Genomic DNA, 20,737 nt, shown 5'->3' on the forward strand with positions numbered 1-20,737 from the left:
TGAGTTATAAAGGAACTAAAACTTATGGAATATTTCTTATGTTCCAGGAACTGTGTAGAAGGTGTTTGTTTGTGTTGACATGCACGAACATTTATTCTCTTAACAGTTCTACAATGCTGAGACTGAGGAACAGCAAGGTTATGTCACCCAAAGGCATATGGGATGGGGAAGGGGTAAACTCAACTTGCCCTGTCTCCAAAATCTATGGTTTTTAAACTCAACTATGATTCTGCCCTCCTTCGAAAGGAGTTGCTCACTTTTACTTGATGAATTTTCTAACTTGCTGTTTAACTATATTCCTCTGTATTATAAAAATCAGTAGTTAACTTTGAATCTCAATTTTTTTCCATCTTTATTGAGCTATATTTGACAAAAATTATATATATTTAGGGTGTGCTACATGTTTTGATATACATCGACATTCCAAAATGATTACCACAATCCAGCTAATTAACATATCTGTCATCTCACGTAGTTATCTTTTTTCTTTTTCTGTAGTGAGAACATTTAAGAACATTGAACAATTCTTTGCATTTTCAAATTAAAAAAAAAATCAGTAGTAAAGATGCTATAGGACCAGATGGAGTTGCCCCTTTATAACAGATAATATTTTAGCTTTCATAAAGTTAAGTAAAACTAATGATAGTCAAATCCTTCCTGGTTGGAACTACACAAATACTAATTAAAACAACAGAAACTGCCTTTAGAAATTTTGCTTCCCATATTGATCCTTTTTATTCCTAAATTTGTTACAGTTTTAACTATGAGATCATGAAGGCAAATTGTTTCATAAAACTAAAACCAGTGTATACACATAATAACTTATTTCCTGGTTTGTAGGGACCATGGATAGCAGGGTGTCTCAAAATTAGCACTGATGGCATGTGGACTCAATAATTCTTTGTTGTAGAAAGTTATAAGATATATATTTTTTAAACTGTGCTACTCTTCAAGTTTATTTAGGAAACCTCATATGCATAGAGAATGCAAAGTTAAACTGCAGCCACACTGGAATTTCCGTAATTGCCCAAGAAATTGAGTTTAATGCAGCGGCCCACATAGAACATATTACACAAAGAACAGACAAGATAATTGCAACAATGACTGGGAAGAAAGACTATGCCCATGTGGTACAAAGTGCAGGGGTGACGATCTGAATTACAAAATTGTGCTATAGATCAAAATAGAGGTAATACCCAAACAAACAAACAGACATTATCATTTTCAGTGTGAGCAATATTTGGCTCCAAGTTAGAAACAGAAAACATGCCACTCAGAGACAGATTATCTGTAACTTGTTAAGAAGACTAAGATGCCTTCATTGACTCCTTCCCTGAAATATAGAAAAGAACATAGTTTATGTGCCGACTAAATATTTATTTTATTTATTTATTTAAAACAAATGAATTCAAAGACTATATATAGTCCATTTTTATTTTTATTTATTTATTTTATTTATTTTGAGATGGAGTTTTGTTCTTGTAGGCCAGGCTGGAGTGCAATGGTGCAGTCTCTGCTCACTGCAACCTCTGCCTCCCAGGTTCAAGCGATTCTTCTGCCTCAGCCTCTCGGGTAGCTGGAACTACAGGCACGCACCGCCGTGCCCGGCTAATTTTTTGTATTTTTAATAGAGATGGGGTTTCACCTTGTTGACCAGGCTGGTCTCGAACTCCTGACCTCAGGTGATCTGCCCACTTCGGCCTCCCAAAGTGCTGGGATTACAGGCATGAGCCACTGTGCCAGGCCAAGAAGGCAGTTTTAAAAAAATAAAATGAGCACCACTGGTTGGTGCCACAGGTTTGCAGAGATTTGGGTTTACATGGTACGATTCATGGGAGGCAGGGACATGCTTGCTGTGTGTTCAGAGGTAATCCTGAGCACTTGAGAAGATCTCTTTGCTGCCTTCCACCTAATGGCTCATGAAAAAGGGCCCAGCAGACCTGTTTCTCAGAAAGTGGCCAGAGCAGAGTAGTTTAATTACATATAATCTTTCATTTTTAATTAAAGTGTTCTTACAATCCCTAATATGTAATGTTTAAGCAATAAGAGTGTGAAAATAATACAGAAACAGCCTGCAGAGTCACACGACTTACCAAATTCATACTAGTATGAGTGCACATTTTCCCTTCTTTATATCACCTTCTGCTCAGTTTACCCAAAGCGGTTTATAAAGTTGATGACCATTTTGGAAGACTGGCTAATAACATTTTACTGGCTTGGGCTTTGAGGAAATTTGAGGAAATTTTCAAGAGAAATTACAACTCATAGTAAATGAGTCGTAGTAAACGACTCATGTAAATGACGAATCATAGTAAACAAACACTAAACAAAAGTTTTTTTTTTTTTTTTTAAGTTTATTTCACGGTATCTAAAAATGGCTGAGATTTCAGGAAAGTCTAATCACACTTGACCATGAGCGTTGGGTTGCTTTTCCTTCCTTTGAGGCCAAGAGTTGCTTATATCCAAGACTGTGAAGAAGTCTTTTTGACCTGTTGGATATGACCTTGTGACTGGGTCAAGGAAAATGAACTCTAGAAAATATATAATTGGTTAGAATTTTTAAACTTTTGATTTTGGAGACTAAAAAAAATAACTCATAATACATTTTCCCCAAGTTTTGTGTAGTACTAGTTCTTCCAGCTTTGCCATAACATGTAATTGCAGCAATATTAGTTAAAAATAATGCCGTTCTCCAGTCTGCTAATTATTTTGCTATGTTTAAATAGGATCATAGTTAAATCATACTTCATCCAAATTCTATAAGGACTTCTTTTTTCTGTTGTAGCCTTTAGGGGAAATGAAAATGTTTTAAAATTATAACATCAAGAGCTAAGGGGATGTAAGGAAGAGCACAAGGAAGCATAAACAGGACAGAGACATTCTAGTAAAGTCTCATTACATTAACAAGGAAACTTAGCTAGGGAGACTCTCGGGAGGTGGGTGGCTGTGTTCATAATAATAGTGAGGGGATACACATTCTCATTTTCAGCCCAATAGTCTGTATCATTCATTTTCTATGTAATTTTATCCAAGCCTTGGTTCTTTCATGAGGGGTTGGGCTATGTGATTTCTAAAGCCAATTAGCCTCATATTAAGCAATTCTCTAACTGGTCTAATTCCCAGTAGACACCAACTGATCCCAGATGACCAGAGTGTCCTCAGGAAGGAGCCCATTTATTTAAACTTTTTTTTTTTTTTTTTTTTTTTCGAGGCTGAGTCTCACTCTGTCACCCAGGCTGCAGTGCAGTGGTGGGATCTCAGCTCACTGCAACCTCCACCTCCTGAGTTCAAGCAATTCTTCTGCCTCAGACTCCCAAGTAGGTGGGACTACAGGCATGTGCCACCACGCCTGGCTAATTTTTTGTATTTTTAGTAGAGATGGGGTTTCACTGTTAAACTCATTTTTTTATTATAAAAGTGGCCTTCCACGTGCACCTCACGAACAATAATTGATTCTTCTTTTTGTCACTTTTTGAGCCTGGATTATTGTAGCCTGGACCTGGGACAGAGCAGGTATCATGCGACAAGTCAGCATACTCACCCCAGGGTTGTTGGAGTAGAGCTGTTTCCACCAAAAGACAGAACTGTATGCAGCTAATAAGAGCTCCAGCACAGTGAAGACGAGCATCACCACTAGGACACCCTGCAAATCAGGACATGAATGGCTGGTACCCAACACAAGCTAGCCGTTATGCCTAACTAAGAGGAGACAGGATGATGAGGCTCCAGCAATGCAGAGAAAAGGGAACAGGGAAAATTGCTTAATCCTCTTTTCTGCTTTCCCTTTCAGATTTCTGAATAGATGAAGGGAAATAAGCAGCAACTGCATCGTCTCAGAACTTTGGTATCCTACCTAATGACAGAGTAATCTGCCACTTACCTCTGGTTGCCTTTATTATTTTCTTTTTGACTATGGTGCTTTTTATTGTCATGATGATATTTCTAGGTGTGTATTTGATTCTGTGTATCCTGCAGTGGTCTCAATGCATTTCTTCAATCTGAAATCTCATGGTTTTATTAAATTCTAAAAGATTTCTAGTTATTTACTTTTGCATATGATCTCTCTTTTATAATCTCTTACTGGGACTCATTTCAGATATGTATTGAACCTCTCCACTTCCCTGCATCCACATGGCCTTTTACGCTTTCATTCGTCTTTTCCAAACACACATAATGTGTTGTGTTGTGTGTGATTTAATCAAATCTAAATTCCACTTCACTCTTTGTTTCCTTGGATATATTGAACCTGCTGTTTAACTGATCTGCTCGGTTTTTAATTTCAAAGACAATTTTCATTTCCAATTATGTGATTTCATTTTTTTTCTCAAATGCACATATCTTTTTTTTCCCTTTACTGTCCTTTTTTTTCCATTTTGGTTTCTATTATTTATTTATTTATTTTTTAAGACAGGGTCTCATTCTGTCACCCAGTCTAGAGTGTAATGGTGCGATCTTGGCTCACTGTAACCTGTGCCTCCCCAGTTCAAGCGATTCCCCTGCCTCAGCCTCCCAAGTAGCTGGGATTACAGGCATGCACCACCATCCCTGGCTAATTTTTGTATTTTTAGTAGAGACAGGGTTTCACCATGTTGGCCAGACTGGTCTCAAACTCCTGACCTCAGGTGATCCGCCCGCCTCGGCCTCCCAATGTGCTGGGATTACGGGTGTGAGCGACAGCGCCTAGCCTGGTTTCTATTACTTTTTAAACATTTTTAATGTTTTAAAATGTATTTTCATAATAGCCTTTTTCAAATTATTATATTATCTACTGTTCTTGAGCTTCTGACTTTCATGTTTCCCCATTTGCTGCCGCTTCTCATTTTTTCGTGTTGTTGTTATGTTTCTCATAATATTTTGGTTATTAGATAACTTTAGTGTGTAGATCGTGGTAGTAGTAGGGTTCTTTGATAGGGAGTCATCTTATAAGTTAGGTTTATGGACATCTCCTTAGATAGTAGTTTTAGATTTGATTCTGCGAGAACCTTAGAAGTTTCACATATCTTGTAGCAGTTTTTAACTTAATCCCTTTATTTGAGGTTCCCCTATTTTACATGTAATTATGAATTCGGATGGCACACTTGCACAAAGCTTAGTGAGCTGATGGAAGGTTTTCTTGAACCTTCTTGGGATGTTGGGCAGAATTTTCTTTATATTATTTGCACAAATTGAGTAAATATTCAGTCTCAGCTTTCAACATTTTTGCAGGGTACTCAAAATGAGCTTTATGGTCCCGTGCAATGCCAAATCTTGTCACGGATATTAAAACTGTGTGATCCTAGCCTCTAACACCAATATTCCTATCCAGACTTCCTTGGTTTTTTTGGCTTCAGCTCTTGTTTGATGATTTGGCTTTAGGATCCTTCTTAGCTTCTGGAACCTAAGACATCTTTCTTCTTTGATTTGTTTTTCCTTCTGCCCTCCCTTCTTCCAACTTTGGCTGTATATTTTTTAATTTTTAAAATTTCGTTACTTTTGTTCAGGTAATTGCTGTGTTAATTAACAAAGAGTAGGCCTTTGGAGTCGGCTTAGTCTGCTATATTGGAACTTCTCTGATATTGTAGGAAGGTCTTTTGGACTCCAGTTGTCTCAGAATGGGAGGCAGTTTGAGGTAATGAAATTCATTTTTTTTTAAATTAAACCCCCAATATGCCTCTCCCACCCCCATTGCTTTACCAGATGTCTGTCCTGCACCAGGATGACACTGTCTACCAGGTTTCCTCCTGGTCTCTGTGCTCTTCTACTTCCTCAAGCTCCTGAACCAAAAGGGTTGCTTTTGACAATCTCTGCATCACGTGAGCAGACCCACAGGAGTGCAAAAGCTTGCACACGTTTTGTGAGGTTTGTGAGACAGATGGATCCAAGAGAATGAGAGATACTACCTTGGGCTCCCTGTGCTCCTACTAGGAGGATTCATAGAGGAAGAAGTCTTTCTTCTTAAAAGGCCACTGGTTTATGGTTTTAACACCATGATCCTATATTTATAGGATTGAATAAGCAAGGCTTGTCACCACGAACAGGAAGTGATCATCACGTTTGGGAGAAAGGTGTCAACAAAATGCTGCCCAGAGAGGTTGACATTTTTTCTAGAAGTCAAATCTGTGATAGGCTGTCTCCCTTCCCACCACTCTCTTGTCAGCCCTGTTGGACCAAAGTACAAAATAACTATGTATTTGGACTTAAGGTTCAAGTTCTGTGCCTAACATAATGTAGCATACAGGCTTGCATTTGAAGATTAGATTAAACACCATACAGCCTCTCCTAGTCCTCAATTCACTGATGATCAGAAGACAAGCATCTTTAAGGGGTAGGCGCATCCAACCCCTGGAAAATAACCCAAAAGAGATAATCCCAAATTAAAATATAATTCAAATGAAGAATATTTCTGCCTGTGATGATTAGGGAGAAGCCTGTTCAACAAAGGATGTACTTTAAGAGTTAAACCCATTGAGGTTGGAATGTTTGTGATAAGAAAGACAGTGGAGGGACAGACTCCCTACTGTCCTTCTTGATTTCCTCTTTTGACTTTATGTAGTACATCCCCCACACCACGCAGTCAGCAGACAGGCCTCTTCCAACCACAAGTTTTTGTTTATTTCTGTCTGTCTCCAGGCATTCAGACTGACAGGACTAGAGACTGCCAGAAAAGCAGAGATTATGCAAAGGGGAGACACAGAGATTTCACATGACAGAATGTTCAATCTGAAACTACTCACTGTTAAACTGACACTGGTCAGGAGACAATCTTTGATTTCATATATTGGATAATAGTACTCCGAATAAGGCAATGAGGATAGATAATCCGTTTCTGAGCCACAATGTTGAGAGGCAGTCCTCAGGGCTACCACGCTGTCAGCAAGGAGGAAGAGGCCTGCCCCTGCAGTAACAGAACTCACTGCATTTGAGGTCAGGCTGCTCAGGTCCTGGAAGAGAAACTCTGCATTGGGTTCTCATCACAGAATCAGCAGGTGACACTATTAGTCCTCTGTCCATTGTACTGCAGTGGTGCTTCCTTGGGTCAGTTTTCTTCCTGTTTCCTTGTGCGGGCACAAACTGTGTTTTATTCATCTTTGTATCTCTTGTCACTATTTAGTTAAGCATGTGATATAATTAGTAAATGCTTATTGAATGAGAAAATGCATGGATAATTCCTCCTTAGGGAGAGAGATTCTGGCCCCTTGACTCTCTGTAGCACTCAAGATAGAGTCAGTGCTGCTCAGGTCACTGCCAACATCTCCCGTGACCTCCTTAATAGCCTTAGAATCATTCTGTTGCCTTAAGGGCTTCTAGAATATGGACTTTGGCCCCCTCTGGTAAACTGAATCTATGACTTTGATTTACATAAAAGAGCAGCTTCAGAGAAAAGGTGGAGGCAAACTGGAAAAGTTGGAAAACCTATCTATAGGTCTATGGGAACATAAGACAGATTTTCAATTGACAAGCAATTGATCTTGAATTGACAATCAATATTTGTTCAATATGACAAGCATATGCCTTCAATTTTCCAAAGTGACAGGACATGAGACAGAGGCATATAGGCTTAGACCCTGTGCTTCTCGCTCCACCCATTCACAAACAGAAATATTATCAGACTGTAGCCACTTTTCCCACAAACCTTGGAGGGAGAAAGGGAAGAAGCAGCTATAAAGCCTTTGCTTCTCTCCATAGCAATTTTCTCTCTTCCCTGCCACACACCCACAGAGGTGATTTAGGGAAAACCCACATCCCGACTCAAGAAGATACAGGGTCTGGCTAGGCATAGAAGAGCACACATGGATGGTACATGAAGCTGGTATATGCTCCTGCTGATTGAAGCTGCAGTCTAGAACCCAGGAGTATGGAAGAGGATTTTGAAGAGTTCACAGCATTCATTGGTTGGAGTCATAGTTCTAGACTTAAAATCCGAAAACTTCTCCACCTATCCTAGCTCTGTCACCAACCCATTTGTCACCGATCCATCTGTGTGCTTGAGCAGATCTTTCTTACTCTGGGCTTCAGTTATCTCTTTTATAAAATGTGGAAGATGAATCTTCTGATCTCAGAGGTGGCTTCCCAAATGCAGTGAATACACAGAAAGGGAAATCTATGCTTGGACTTGACAACAATGTGGGCTCCACATGTGGGACAAAGAACAACATGTGGGCTCCATTGCTTATATGGTAGCTTTGGGCAAAGTGACTGTCCATTGGGACTAGTTTTCCTTCAAAGACTCAGCACATGAATCCGTGTAGCTACAGAGCTGGAGTAGAAAAGGGCAGAACAACCATCCTCCCCAACATACATTGTCTTCCAATGATGCTTAAACAGAGAGGAGCATGTGCTGGAAACCTTGCACGGAGCCTGGCACATCAGTGTCTTTGCTAATGAATTGTCATGCTATGGGAGAATCCTTTCTCCTAAAATGTAGAAGAAGAGTTGGGAAATGGCGTGGTGAATGTGGTTCTCATAGGCCTGATCCACCTGTAGGTAGGTATTCCAACCTCTCCAGTTTGCTTCTGTCTTTTCTCTAAAGCTGCTCATTTAAGTAAGAAGATATAAATTGGGTTTCTAGGGAGGGACCAAAGGTCATATTCTAGATGCACTTAGGGCAATATAATAATTCTAAAGTTGTTGAGGAAGCCAGGGGGATGTTGGCAGTGGCATGAATGGTATTGTCTTTGAGTTTGGTGCGGCAATCAGTGCTGACATTGCAGACATCCCCCTTACCTCTACTCCATCACCCTCATTTTCTCCCACCTTACTTTAAACTGATTTTTTTTCTCAAACATCCAATTATCAAGAATGGGTCTTTGGATGGAAATAGTCTCCTCCAGCCTCGAAAAAGATGGCAACACCCTCTTCTGACAGAAGAATGAATGCCTCCCCACCTGTTATTTGACTGAATGAGGTTTATTTCGGTTGCCTAAAAAGTAGAAATTTGAGAATATATCATGGACTTCTTTCAAGTTGTTACCATGGCCACTGAGTAGGGTAAACCAGTTATCCTGGTTTGCCTGGGGAGTAAAGGGTTTCCCAGGATATAGGCTTTCTGGGCTAAAACTGAGACAGTCCTGGGAAAACCAAGACAATTGGTCACCCTGACACTGAAGGGTTAGAATTTGTGTGAAGTCCCAACTCTATGAATGGGGACATTTGGCATCAAAAAGAACCCCAGGAGGCAGGTTTTATAGAAAAGGATCTGTAGGCTCTCTCTGGGATGGTTGGCTACTTTATTCAAGGTCAAGGTAACAAGCTGTAAAGAGTCCATGGTACATTTAAAATTTACACTTTTAAATAACTGAGGTAAACCTCCTCCAAGCTTGGAATATAATCCAGGAGCACCATTTTGTAGAAGAAAGAGCACTGGTCTAGAAGGCAAGAAATTTGGGTTCTACTCTTGGTTCTACCAATGGGACAGCCAGGAAAACCTGGGATTCCTAGCCTGTTCTAAGCTTTATCTCTCTAAACTGTAAAATAGGGATTTTCAACTAGAAGACTTAACTCTGACGTTTCTTCAATTCCAACCAGCTGAGATTTAATGGTCCTTATACTTACAAAGGGCTTAGCTGATTGTTTTCCAGAGATAATTGAGAGGGATCCAGTAATACCAAACTGCTCAGAAAAGAGAGAAATAATCAGTTCAGTTGTCTTGTGGAAATGTGCCCACCATGTCACTGTCAATCACTCAATCAAAAAGTGATGTTGGAAAACTTTTAGGGAGAGAACACTGCAGAAATCGGGTGAATCCATATTGCTAGAAAGGCCTAATTCCCACCTGACATAAGAATGTCTATATTGACTTTAAATGACATGCAGATGTACAGAGGGGTTTTGTTTTAGTGGAAATCACTAGGAACTGAGGAGGCCTGGAGAAAAGGTGTTCATGGGAAGGAGAAGAGTGTTACTCAATTACAAGGTTGAAAGAGAGGAGTTTGAGATGGACCAAGGACTTGAATGGATCTAGAGATTGGAACAGCCAACAGAAGCACTCAGGAAAGAGGCTCTGATGGGACAAGGTGCAGAAACACATGAACTGGAAGTTATTGGTGTATGTTGCTTGAGTCAGAATGGGAGTTGAGGAAAGTGGGAAGAGCAGGCTCAGACATGAAGTCTTTATCATAAAGCCCCAGAAATCAGTATTTAATCCCAGTGGTATTAAAGATCCAGCTGGCAGAGGAAGGGTATTCTGAGAAGCTGAAAAGTTGCTTAAGTGTGTGGCTTGGATATTGAATAGTCACAGGCAAAAAGGGTCCAGTATAAGCTAATGCTAGCTTCTCTAAGGAGATGTGGGGCCCACAACCACTGGTTATAGGAGAAGTCAAGGACAAATTGTGCTCTGGGGCAGGAGCAGGGCCTCCTTACATGACTGCCCAGTTTGTGTTCACACAGGGACTGTATCCACACAGAAGTAGGACCTTAGTATAGTTCATCTGCCCAGAACGTTTGCTTTTTATCCTTTGTACAAAATACTACGTGGAGAAGAAATAACCCTTTGTGGGATGTGCGAGTGTGCCCTGGCCACTCTCTGAAAAACAGATCTACTAGACCCCTTTTCATGAGCCATTAGGTGGAAGGCAGCAAAGAGAGTTTCTCAAGTGCTTAGGGTTACCTCTGGACACACAGCAAGCATGTCCCTGCCTCCCATGAATCTTACCATGCAAACCCAAATCTCTGCAAACCTGTGGCACCTCCCAGTGGTGATCGTTTTATTGTTTAAAAATGGCCTTCTCACTCTCTACCTCAAAAGTTAATTATTCTTACAATGGAGATAATCCAATGGCCTCATCAAAGCCCCGAAGAGGGATATGGAAAAACATCCACTTTTCTAGAGGTATGCTGTAATGCCAGGTAACAAATGCTGTGCGGGTGTACCCATTGTATTACCACCATTCCCGCTTGCCCCCTGCTTTGCAGGAAGACAGATTAAGTCTCTCTGCTGCTCTTCTTGAATAGGGGAAATGTGATGTGGGGCAATGATAGAAGGAAAGTTGAGGCCTTGCCTTCTTTTGCCTCCTGGCCTCTTGGAGTCTGAGTCACTCCACGACTATGCACCCGGTTAGCGTTTATAAAGCATGTCCCCTCTTACAGTCCCCATTCTACTCACACACAGAGCTCCTAAAAATGGGTACCCAGACATCAGAGTGGTGGAAATTGCTGGACTGAAGTGGGAGGGGTAGGGAGCAAAAACCAAGATGGCCCCCAAACTTGAAATCATCAGGCAACACAGGATCTGGACAGTCTGCAAGAGAGAAGACAGGAAATCTAGACTGCACTTCAAACGGATGAAAGTGATTATTTGAATGCACATTGTAAAGCATAAAGAGTATAAAATACATTATAATTTGTTGTATTAAAGAGGAACAAATGTTACAAGAAGCCGATCGATATGCTGCTAGAGGAAGTCATGTATAGCTAACCTCTTCTTTTCTGATAGGATTACTAAACTAGCAGATAGGGAAGTGATCATATGCACATTTTAACTATTTTGAAAAGATACTTGACAGTTTTAAATTTATTTCCTTGAAAAGTAGATAAAAAAGTTGTTCAGTGAGGTGGAAACTTTTCACAGGAGTGTTAATGAAGAGTTTTTTCAGTTGAAATTAGATAGAGCAGGTCATCTCTTCTGCTGTAATTCATCTTATTTTGTTCATCATTGAATTTTCATAATAATTATTTCACAAGTGGAAGAACTGAAGTTTTGCCATTAGCTTGCTCTAAAGCCCATGCTTTTGCTCAAATGCACGTGCAATTGAAAGATGATGCAAACATAGGAGAAATAAAAAAAAGAAGTCAACCGTTCATATCATTAATAGTTATTGAATACCTGTTGTGTGCCAGGCACCAGGGAATGAAGCAAATGAAAATCACTACCATTGGAGAGCTTATATGTATACTGTGTGTCTTGTCTGTAAGGATACAGACAAGTTCCATGGAAGGCAGAATAGAGTTAAGAGCAAAGTAGTAGAACATGAGACCTGTGGAGGACTGGAGGCATGGTGCAAACTATGTAGGGATTTTTAGGCTATGTTTTACCAACTTTGCTTTTCATTTTGAGCAAAAAAGGAATCCCGTTGGATAATTTTGAACCAGCAGGATACATGACCTAACTTTCATTTTTAAAAGATCACCCTACCTGCTGTACTAAGAATAGATTGTGAAGAAACAAGGCAGGGAGATCCATCTAAAACTGGGAGTGAATAGGAGCTGGGTATTACAAGACGGTATTCAAAACCATATGGAGATTAAAGTTCTGGATATGAGGGATGATAATCTGGGACACTTAGATGTCTTATAGTTACTCATATGAATGGGGAAAAATGGATCATGAGATTAGTCTTGATTGTCTTATCTCAAAATATTTGAAAAATGAGCTCAAAGTTAAGAATATCTAATTTAATCATACTGAGTAAAATCCATATGGTTAAATGGAAAATTTTTACTGTACTAAAGACAAAATAAGAAAGACGAATTTGTGGCCAGGCGCAGTGGCTCATGCCTGTAATCCCAGCACTTTGGGAGACCAAGGCGGGTGGATCACGAGGTCAGAAGTTAGAGACAAGCCTGGCCAATATGGTGAAACCCCATCTCTACTAAGAATACAAAAATTAGCCGGGTGTGGTGGTGTGCACCTATAGTCCCAGCTCCTCAGGAGGCTGAGGCAGAAGGATCACTTGAACCCGGGAGGCGGAGGTTGCAGTGAACCAAGATCATGCCACTGCACTCCAGTCTGGGCGACAGAAGGAGATTCCATCTCAAAATAAATAAATATATAAATAAATAAAATAAGAAAGACTAACTTGTTAATTGTGAAGCATGCTAGTGAGAAAGATCTAGTGGTTTTAGTTTCTAGAAACTGCTGCAGAGGATATAGTCTTCCCCTAAAGCTCCATTTCATGTCCTCATTAGCCTGGAGTCAGCCAGAAAAGAGTGAAAGAGTTTCCCAGACTCACTGTAGATCTGTAGTCCAGATACATTTACAAAGTATTTTCTCAATATTTCCCTTATGACGAGGTGGACTTACCCCAAGAACGGTGGCTTCTGTTGGCAGCCCGCTCTGAAGGTAATCTTCTTTTTGGTACTCGTGTCCAGGTTTCTCTCTTTGAGGGATAGTGATGCCCTTTGGTGTAAAGCTGTCAAAAATCCCCGTGGTTTGGGATTGTAATAGCATGATGCTGATGATGCTGGAAGAGGCATCAAACTCAGTTACTTCCTAAGGTTTGACTTACAGACATAAGCTTCCAGGGACCATACCTTGTAGGAACGTAAAGTATTTGCCATTATTCCAAGGCTGGTTGTCCTTCAGAAACAAAACATGGGGATCAGTGGAGCACTGGAAAGCGGGCATGCTGGACACAGTTCATCCATTGTGGTCAAGAAGCATGTCACTGCGAGAGAACTGTACACATTTTGAGGGGTCCTACAATTGAGAGGTGAGCAAATCACATAGAATTTGCTTTGTAGCCCTAAATGTGTCCATCTCACTCTCCCTCCAATGACCTCTGCTTCCAGCTTCCCTTCCTTATCTCCTGTGTCTCTGCTTCACCTGTGCTACCTTCCCACACCACATCTTCCAGGATTATACTTTTGTGCTACACCTGCACTGATCAGTCTTCTACTCTAGTCTTCATTTTATCTTCCTAAAAATGTTGGGGATGAATGCCGTTCCACTTTCCTTTCCTATAGCGAGATGGCATGTCCCATCCAGAATCTTCCTCCTTGCTTATATTGGCTTAGTAATTAGTAATGTAAACGTTTACTTAACTCCTGCCGAATTCCTAGCATTAGACCATTGCAACTCTAATCCTGATAACAACCCTGTCACTTACATGTTATTAAATCAGTTTTATACATTAGAAACCTGGGGCTAATAAGCTCAAGTGACTTTCATTGAATGAAATAGTCACATAAAGCACTTATCTCGGTACATAGAACGTGTTCAATATATGGTAGCTAATATTAACAGCCTGCGTTTACATGACTGGATTGAGGCTTATCTGGCTCAGAGGCGTGTGGTATTTTTTTTCTCTATGCTATGTTAATTCTCCTCTTTCTCTTCCTTCCTAACGTTTCCAGTTCCCTTGTAGGTTCCAGGAGCAAGTTGTCTGCCACCACCAACTCAGCAGCATTGCTGGGCCTCTGTGGTGTCAGTAACAAGGCTCAGCTCCTGAAATGTTGCCCAGATTTGTTGTCAGCTCAGCATTCTCCCTACTGAAGTCCAGAGTTTAGTTAAAGGCTTGTGATCCTTGAAAGGTGCTATAGCTCTGCTGCCTGCCATTTTGCCTCAACGTGTTGGTGCTTTAGGAATGGTTCCGGGCTCTCTTGGGTGGAGCGAGTAACAGATAAAGATTGGAAATGACACCTAGAATCTCTTCCTAGTGAGGGAGATGGAAGAGTGCACTGGGATGGGAGTCCAGTGCCTAGGCATCTAGTTGCACATCAGAGCCTATGTCTTGAAGTCCAGTCCTATGTTCAGATCCTACATCCACCAATTACTGCTAAACTCACCCTGGGCAAGGTATTTTCACCACTTCATAGGTTTGTGATACAGATTAGATAAGATGACACATATAATGGACTCAACATAGAGTGAGGCATGTGATAAACTCGCAAAACGTATCAGTTTTATCTAATACTCATTGGAAGCTCAGTTCTGATATTGATGAGCTGGCCATCATAGACAGGATACTTCCCCTCATTCATCCCCAGTTTCCTTATCTGTAAAATAGGGATAATGACACCATCCTGAAGGACTCTTCTGAGGATGTGAATGACATACATGAGTGCCTTTTGTTGTAACTCTCTGAGTTTTATTAGGTGTTCCATAATAGTCAATCCATGTTTGGACCTCCGTTTTATTTCTACTCCTAGATCTGTGCCTTAGTCTAGTTTCTCATGCTCTCCGGGAATCAAGTACTTTATCTGAAGAAATATTAAACCTAAAGTTCTGTTTGTTTAAGGAGATAGTTTTCATTTCTTGGAATATTGAAATCAGGGTAGAAGTATGGGTAAGGTTACATGTCCTATGAGGGGAATAATGTTGAAGCTGAATCCCTGCAGTGGAGCCAGGGTGAGCCTTCCAGCACATCTTTAAAACCAGAGAAGGAGAAAAAGTCTCAGGCTTAGAGAAATTCTAGGTTTCAGAATCAAACAGTAGTTCACGATAAAATGATAATCATTGCTAACATTGATTGGGCACGTACTATGAATGTAGCATTCTATTAAGAGCTTTGTGACAGTCTCTTTTAATCTGCACTCTCAGAGATGGGTGCTAAACTCTGAAGATAAGAAAAATGAGGCTTGGAGAGGCGAAGTAGCTTACACAAGATTGCTTATCTAGCAGGTCGTTGAGGCAAGATTTGGGCACAGGCCGTCTAACACCAGAGCTCGTCTATATCCCTGTAGGTTTGTGTTTGCCCGGCGAGCTACACCTGATTCTCATCCTCTTTATTCTTCCTCCCCTATTGTTGAAGCATTGGCTGCCACTCATCAGTTCCATACCCTCCCCCAGGGACATTGCTAATCTTAGGGAATATAGGTTGAAGATTTCTATTTCCCAAATTGTTTTCATGTTGTAGAAACTTGGCTTTTACCTTGCTCCGTGTGGCTCAATAGCCGAAATATACCAACTAGACTCCTTCCTACTAGTCTTCGTAACCAGCCTCCTGAGTTCTGGATTCCTTTCTTTATTTTTTGAATCTTATACCCAAGGACCGCAGAAAATGCTTGATTCTCAGCCTGAAGCTAGGACTCGAAAGTTTAATTGATACTTTCAGGCTATAGCCTGAAACCATGATACCATGAACATTTATTTTCCTTTGTTATTTCTTAACTGTTTGTTCTGTTTGAACGAATGCGTAAAGTACCACCATTACAAGGGAATACAGTTTGAAGAAGAAAACAAATTAGCTCCTTAACTTTCAACTGTCACCCGGTCACTCTTGTTTCCTACGCACATATTTTTTACATGCTCTCTTCCCCTCTGCCACTTTGTCTCTCTCCTCTTTATATATGTTCACAGACGTTCACAACTCTACAGAAATAATCATTCTATCTGTGCCATTTTATAACTGTTCTTTTGGCACTTACCATTATTCTGTAGACATCTTTGACCAATGAATAGAAATAATAAAAATCCTAAATTTAAAAGCAAATGATAGATTCTGATACATGCCACAACATGGATGAACCTTAAAGACAATATGGCAAGTAAAATAATCCAGTCACAAAAGGACAAATATTGTATGATTCTGCTTACGGGAGGTCCCTAGAAGAGTCAAATTCACAGAAAGTAGAATGGTGGTTGCCGGGGGCTGGGGGGAGAGGGGAATGGAAAGCTATTGTTTACTGGGCATGTAGTTCCAGTTTGGGAAGACAAGGAAGTTCTGGAGTTGGGTGGTGGTGATGGTTGCACAACGGTGTGAATGTACCTAATGCCACTGAACTGTAAACCTAAAAATGGTTGAGGCTGGGTGCAGTGACTCATGCCTGTAATGAGCACTTTGGGAGGTCGAGGTGGGCAGATCCACCTGAGGTCAGGAGTTCAAGACCAACGTGGCCAACATGGTGAGACCCCGTCTCTACTAAAAAAATACAAAAATTAGCTGGGCATGATGGTGAGTGCCTGTAATCCCAGCTACTCAGGAGGCTAAGATGGGGGAATCGCTGGAACCCAGGAGACGGTGGTTGCAGTGAGCCAAGATCATGCCACTGCACTCTAGCCTGGGTGTCTGAGCGAGACTGTGTCTCAAAAAAAAAAAAAAAAAGAAAAAAAGAAAAAGAAAAAAAATGGTTAAAAGGCTACAATTATGTCAAGTATATTTTACTACAACAAAAAAGTCAAATGGTATATTTAAATAAATGGAGGTCTTCAGATTCATTGAATCAGTCGCATGTTCATGATCATTTAGGTGGTTTCTATTTTTTCTTTTTGCCACTATGAACAAGGCAATAATGAGCATCTTTGCACTTTTGTGATGCCTCCTGCATTTAATTATCTCAGAGTGATGTATGGAAGTGAATTTATTACATTTAAAGCTATGATACTTAAATTTTGATGCACGTTGCTACTTTTAGGAGGAATTCTATATAACCAAGATTCTTTATGTTTCACAAAAGTCTGCAGACTGATGCTATCATCTCCAAACACCACAGTCTGACAGGATGCTTTGTCCTTCCACATTCGCCTTGTGGAGATAGACTAGAAGGACCCACACCTTTCAAGATGGCTCTAAAATCCTTGCTTTGAAGATAAATCATGACATGGAAGTCAACAGCTGTGCCCAGCAATTTTCTGTATTACAGAATTGAAGTAGGACGATGGGGTTCTAATGCAAGATTCAGTCTAAGTGCACAGTATTTGTTGAGAGTAGATTCTGTGTAAGACTGAGTGACACCAGGAGAATTCAGAGCATTGCGGAAAATCACCTCAAATCTTGAGGGAAACCTAAGAATGGTTTTACCCAATTTTCGGCCGGGCGCGGTGGCTCAAGCCTGTAATCAATCCCAGCCTTTGGAGGCGGCGGTCAAAGATCAGAGATCGAGACCAATCCGGCTAACTACGTGAAACCCCGTCTCTACTAAAAAATACAAAAAATTAGCTGGGCGAGGGGCGGGGCCTGTAGTCCCAGTACTCGGGAGGCTGAGCGGAGAATGGGTGAACCCAGGAGGCGGAGCTTGCAGTGAGCTGGATTGGAAGTGCACTCAGCGTGGGGAACAGAGCGAGACTCCGTCTCAAAAAAAAAAAAAAAAAAAAAAGAATGGTGAGTAAACTGAGACCCAAAAAGGGGACCGAGCTGACGTTCCATCTCACACAGGTGGTCAGAATCAGAGACAGAATGATAATCCAATTCCCTGGCTGTCTTTCCAAAAGCACACAATCTTCCCCAAAAGTCATGATCTAAACCAAGGTGCCTACCTATTCTCGCAGCCTGGTCCTGTGTGCTGTGGCTGGTGCGTCAGCTCCCCTCTGGGGAGCGCTCAGCTGGAACCTCCCACTGGCTGTTCCTGCCAGAACGATCTTGGTGGTCTGCTCTCCAGCCTCTGAGACTTCCTGTCCCTTTCTCAGAGCAGTATTTATGATTACACAGGATGTGAATTTTGCTGTAGTTACAGACAGTTGATACATAAAAAGTGCCTCTGCTTCCTCTTTCTAAATTCTGAGGTCTGGAAAAATGACCCAAGATAGAAGTGACACATGAGTAAAAGACCTTTGTGAAGACTAGTGATTTGTACGGTCCCAGTTAAAATTCATTTTCCCTACTCCTACATAAAGTTATGTAAGTCATGTAGTTTCGCTTAGCCTGAGTTTTCTTGTCCATTAAATGGTGGATGGATAATAATAATTCCAATCTGTGGCTGTTGGAAGAATTCAAGAAAAAAGATGCCAAGAGTTTACAAAAAGTAGACACTCAATAAATATTGATAATAGTAATGTTAATTTTGAATTTTGGAGAATCTATTTTCTCACTTTCCAGGCTCTTGGTAAGCTGAAAGCAACCTGTGGAAAATTCCGTGTCTCCTCGTTACTTCTTTTGGGTGTCTCCATTCTCCATCTTTGGCCTCATGCTCAGGGAAGTCCAGGCATATCTTGGGAAAGATGCCAGTGGATTGGAGTCAGAGGCAGAGCCATCAAGCTCCACACAAGCTCATATTTGGGGAAGTATTTGTTGTTGAGGGGACACTGTTGCCACTTTCACATCCCTTTTAAGGCTTCTTGTAGACTAGCCATTGTTCAGAAGGAGAGGGTTTAAGATGGCTCTGGGATGTGCAGCAGCTGGTGGCACAACATGCTCCATATACAATCTCCATTTCCTAAAGGGTGGCAAGGCTGTGTCCTAAGAGAGAAGTAAACCTAAGCCTGGGAGGTTTAAATAACTCATAAAGTACTTGAAGGGTATTTTAGTCCAGTTCTTCTCTTCCCCAAATGAGGTGATATTGCTGAAGGAATCTGCCCCCAGTCACATGTCTAGTCTGTGGAAGAGGCAGGAATCTAATTCACATCTCTTGGTACTGAGGTCTGGGCTTACTTCATGGCAAGAGTCTGCCATTTGGTCAACAACTTTTTATTTTTATTTATTTATTTATTTTGAGATGGAGTTTTGTTTTTGTTGCTCAGGCTAGGGTGCAATGGTGCAATCTCAGCTTATTGTAACCTCCAACTCCCAGGTTCAAGCAGTTCTCCTGCCTCAACCTCCCCAGTAGCTGGGACTACAGGTGCCCACCACCACACCCAGCTAATTTTTGTATTTTTACTAGAGACAGGATTTTGTCATGTTTGTCAGGTTGGTCTCAAACTCCTGACCTCAGGTGATCCACCCACCTCAGCCTCCCAAAGTGCTGGGATTACAGGCATGAGCCACTGTGCCCAGCTTAGTCAACATCTTAATACCCACAACCAGCATTGTCTTTGCTTAAGAAAACTTCCATGATCCAGACCTTCCTCTGGGTCTATGACCTGCTTTGACCAAATTGTCAAAGAACCTTGGTCATTTGGGCTTCTCTCACACTTCTTCTGAGACCCTGAGAAGGAATTCGTGAGAAAATCAGTTAAATATCCAGTTTGTTTTTTCATAAATAAAATTTGAAAAAAGGTTTTTCAGAGTTGTTTTGTGGATTAAGTCAAATAACATAAAAGTCCCCACGATTGAGCCTGACATATATGAACCATTAAGAAAAATCTGGTATTTCAGCTGGGCACGGTGGCTCACGCCTGTAATCCCAGCACTTTGGGAGGCCGAGGCGGGCAGGTCACAAAGTCAGGAGATCGAGACCATCCTGGCTAACACGGTGAAACCCGGTCTCTACTAAAAATACAAAAAATCAGCTGGGTGTGGTGGTGGGCGCCTGTAATCCCAGCTACTTGAGAGGCTGAGGCAGGAGAATGGCGTGAACCTGGGAGGTGGAGCTTGCAGTGAGCTGAGATCGCACTACTGCACTCCAGCCTGGGCAACAGAGCGAGACTCCATCTCAAGAAAAAAGAAAAGAAAAGAAAAATCTGGTATCTCTTGTCCAACACCTTCTCCCATCCCCTTTAGAGAAAAGTGTATTTTAACTCTAGATTGATCTCCGATCTCTAAGTATAATCTATGTTTACTCTAAATTCATGTTCCTGTCCATTGATAGGAATCTCCTCAGCCCTTTGCAAACAGTCCTGGTGCTCTAGACAGCCAAGTGACTCACAGTCCTAGTGGTTCCTTCAAGGATACGATCTCCCCGCCATCTCCACCCCAAGCAGACCATGAAGCTAGTAAAATGGAAATGCGTCTTATATGTCGGAAGACTCTGCCAGCCTTGGACAGACTAACTGTATTTTTTTTTCTCTCTCTCTAGTAATGGAGATGATGGGCTAGGACTAGGGTACAAAGTCTGGTTATCCAGAGACAGTCTGTCTCTATACTATTTTAGTGTTTTCTTTATGCCTTTGCAGTTCTTTAATACACAGGTAATGACTCTTTCTAGCAAGTACTCTCTCCCAAAATAACAGGAGGTTTCTGCCTTTTGGCTGATAACCTCAGTTACAGAGAGGTTAAGTAACTTACCCTGTCACACACCCTAGAAATTAGTGAAGTCTAGATTTGAATCCAAGTAATCTTAATTCAGGGACTGTGCTCTTAACTGGTATATTATTACTTCCAGGAACTTGCTTTACTGGTCATCTGGACTTGAACAGTAAACCCCCAAACCTGGTATGAGACCCTACCTTCCAAGTGAAATACAAACAAATGGTTATTTCCTGGTGTTCTTGATATCAGAGTAGAACAGA

General features: G+C 41.1%; 1 protein-coding gene across 3 annotated transcripts; it reads right to left on the minus strand.

Annotated features, from left to right (window-relative positions):
- Positions 1-459: 459 nt before the first annotated feature.
- Positions 460-18,074, minus strand: MS4A7 (membrane spanning 4-domains A7). Of its 3 annotated transcripts, none has more exons than XM_017890840.1 (7): positions 17,891-18,074; positions 12,998-13,157; positions 11,081-11,215; positions 9,532-9,588; positions 6,714-6,920; positions 3,542-3,643; positions 460-1,333 (listed from the first exon to the last, which is right to left on the minus strand). In XM_017890840.1, exons 2-7 carry the CDS (start codon positions 13,142-13,144, stop codon positions 1,319-1,321), a joined length of 663 nt encoding a protein of 220 aa, XP_017746329.1. In that variant the 5' UTR covers positions 13,145-13,157; positions 17,891-18,074; the 3' UTR covers positions 460-1,318. The 3 variants fall into 3 exon arrangements, with proteins under 3 accessions (XP_017746329.1, XP_017746328.1, XP_017746326.1); XM_017890837.1 differs by lacking the exon at positions 460-1,333 and adding an exon at positions 2,322-2,531; XM_017890839.1 differs by lacking the exons at positions 460-1,333; positions 9,532-9,588 and adding an exon at positions 2,316-2,531 and having other exon boundaries at positions 17,891-18,054.
- Positions 18,075-20,737: the final 2,663 nt, after the last annotated feature.

The sequence above is a fragment of the Rhinopithecus bieti genome, unplaced genomic scaffold (genome assembly GCF_001698545.2).
Source record: "Rhinopithecus bieti isolate Rb0 unplaced genomic scaffold, ASM169854v2 scaffold_19722, whole genome shotgun sequence".
In the NCBI taxonomy this organism is placed as follows: Eukaryota; Metazoa; Chordata; class Mammalia; order Primates; family Cercopithecidae; genus Rhinopithecus; species Rhinopithecus bieti.

What these genes read in the sequence shown, in the direction of transcription:
- MS4A7 (XM_017890837.1), bottom strand. Translation starts at nt 13,144, where the DNA reads ATGCTATTACAATCCCAAACCACGGGGATTTTTGACAGCTTTACACCA. An exon ending in CAGAAGCCACCGTTCTTGGG is followed by an intron (nt 11,216 to 12,997) that starts GTAAGTCCACCT and finishes TCTCTCTTGCAG; the next exon opens with ACTGTCCAGATCCTGTGTTG. An exon ending in CATTTTTAGGAGCTCTGTGT is followed by an intron (nt 9,589 to 11,080) that starts GTGAGTAGAATG and finishes TTTTCTGAGCAG; the next exon opens with TTTGGTATTACTGGATCCCT.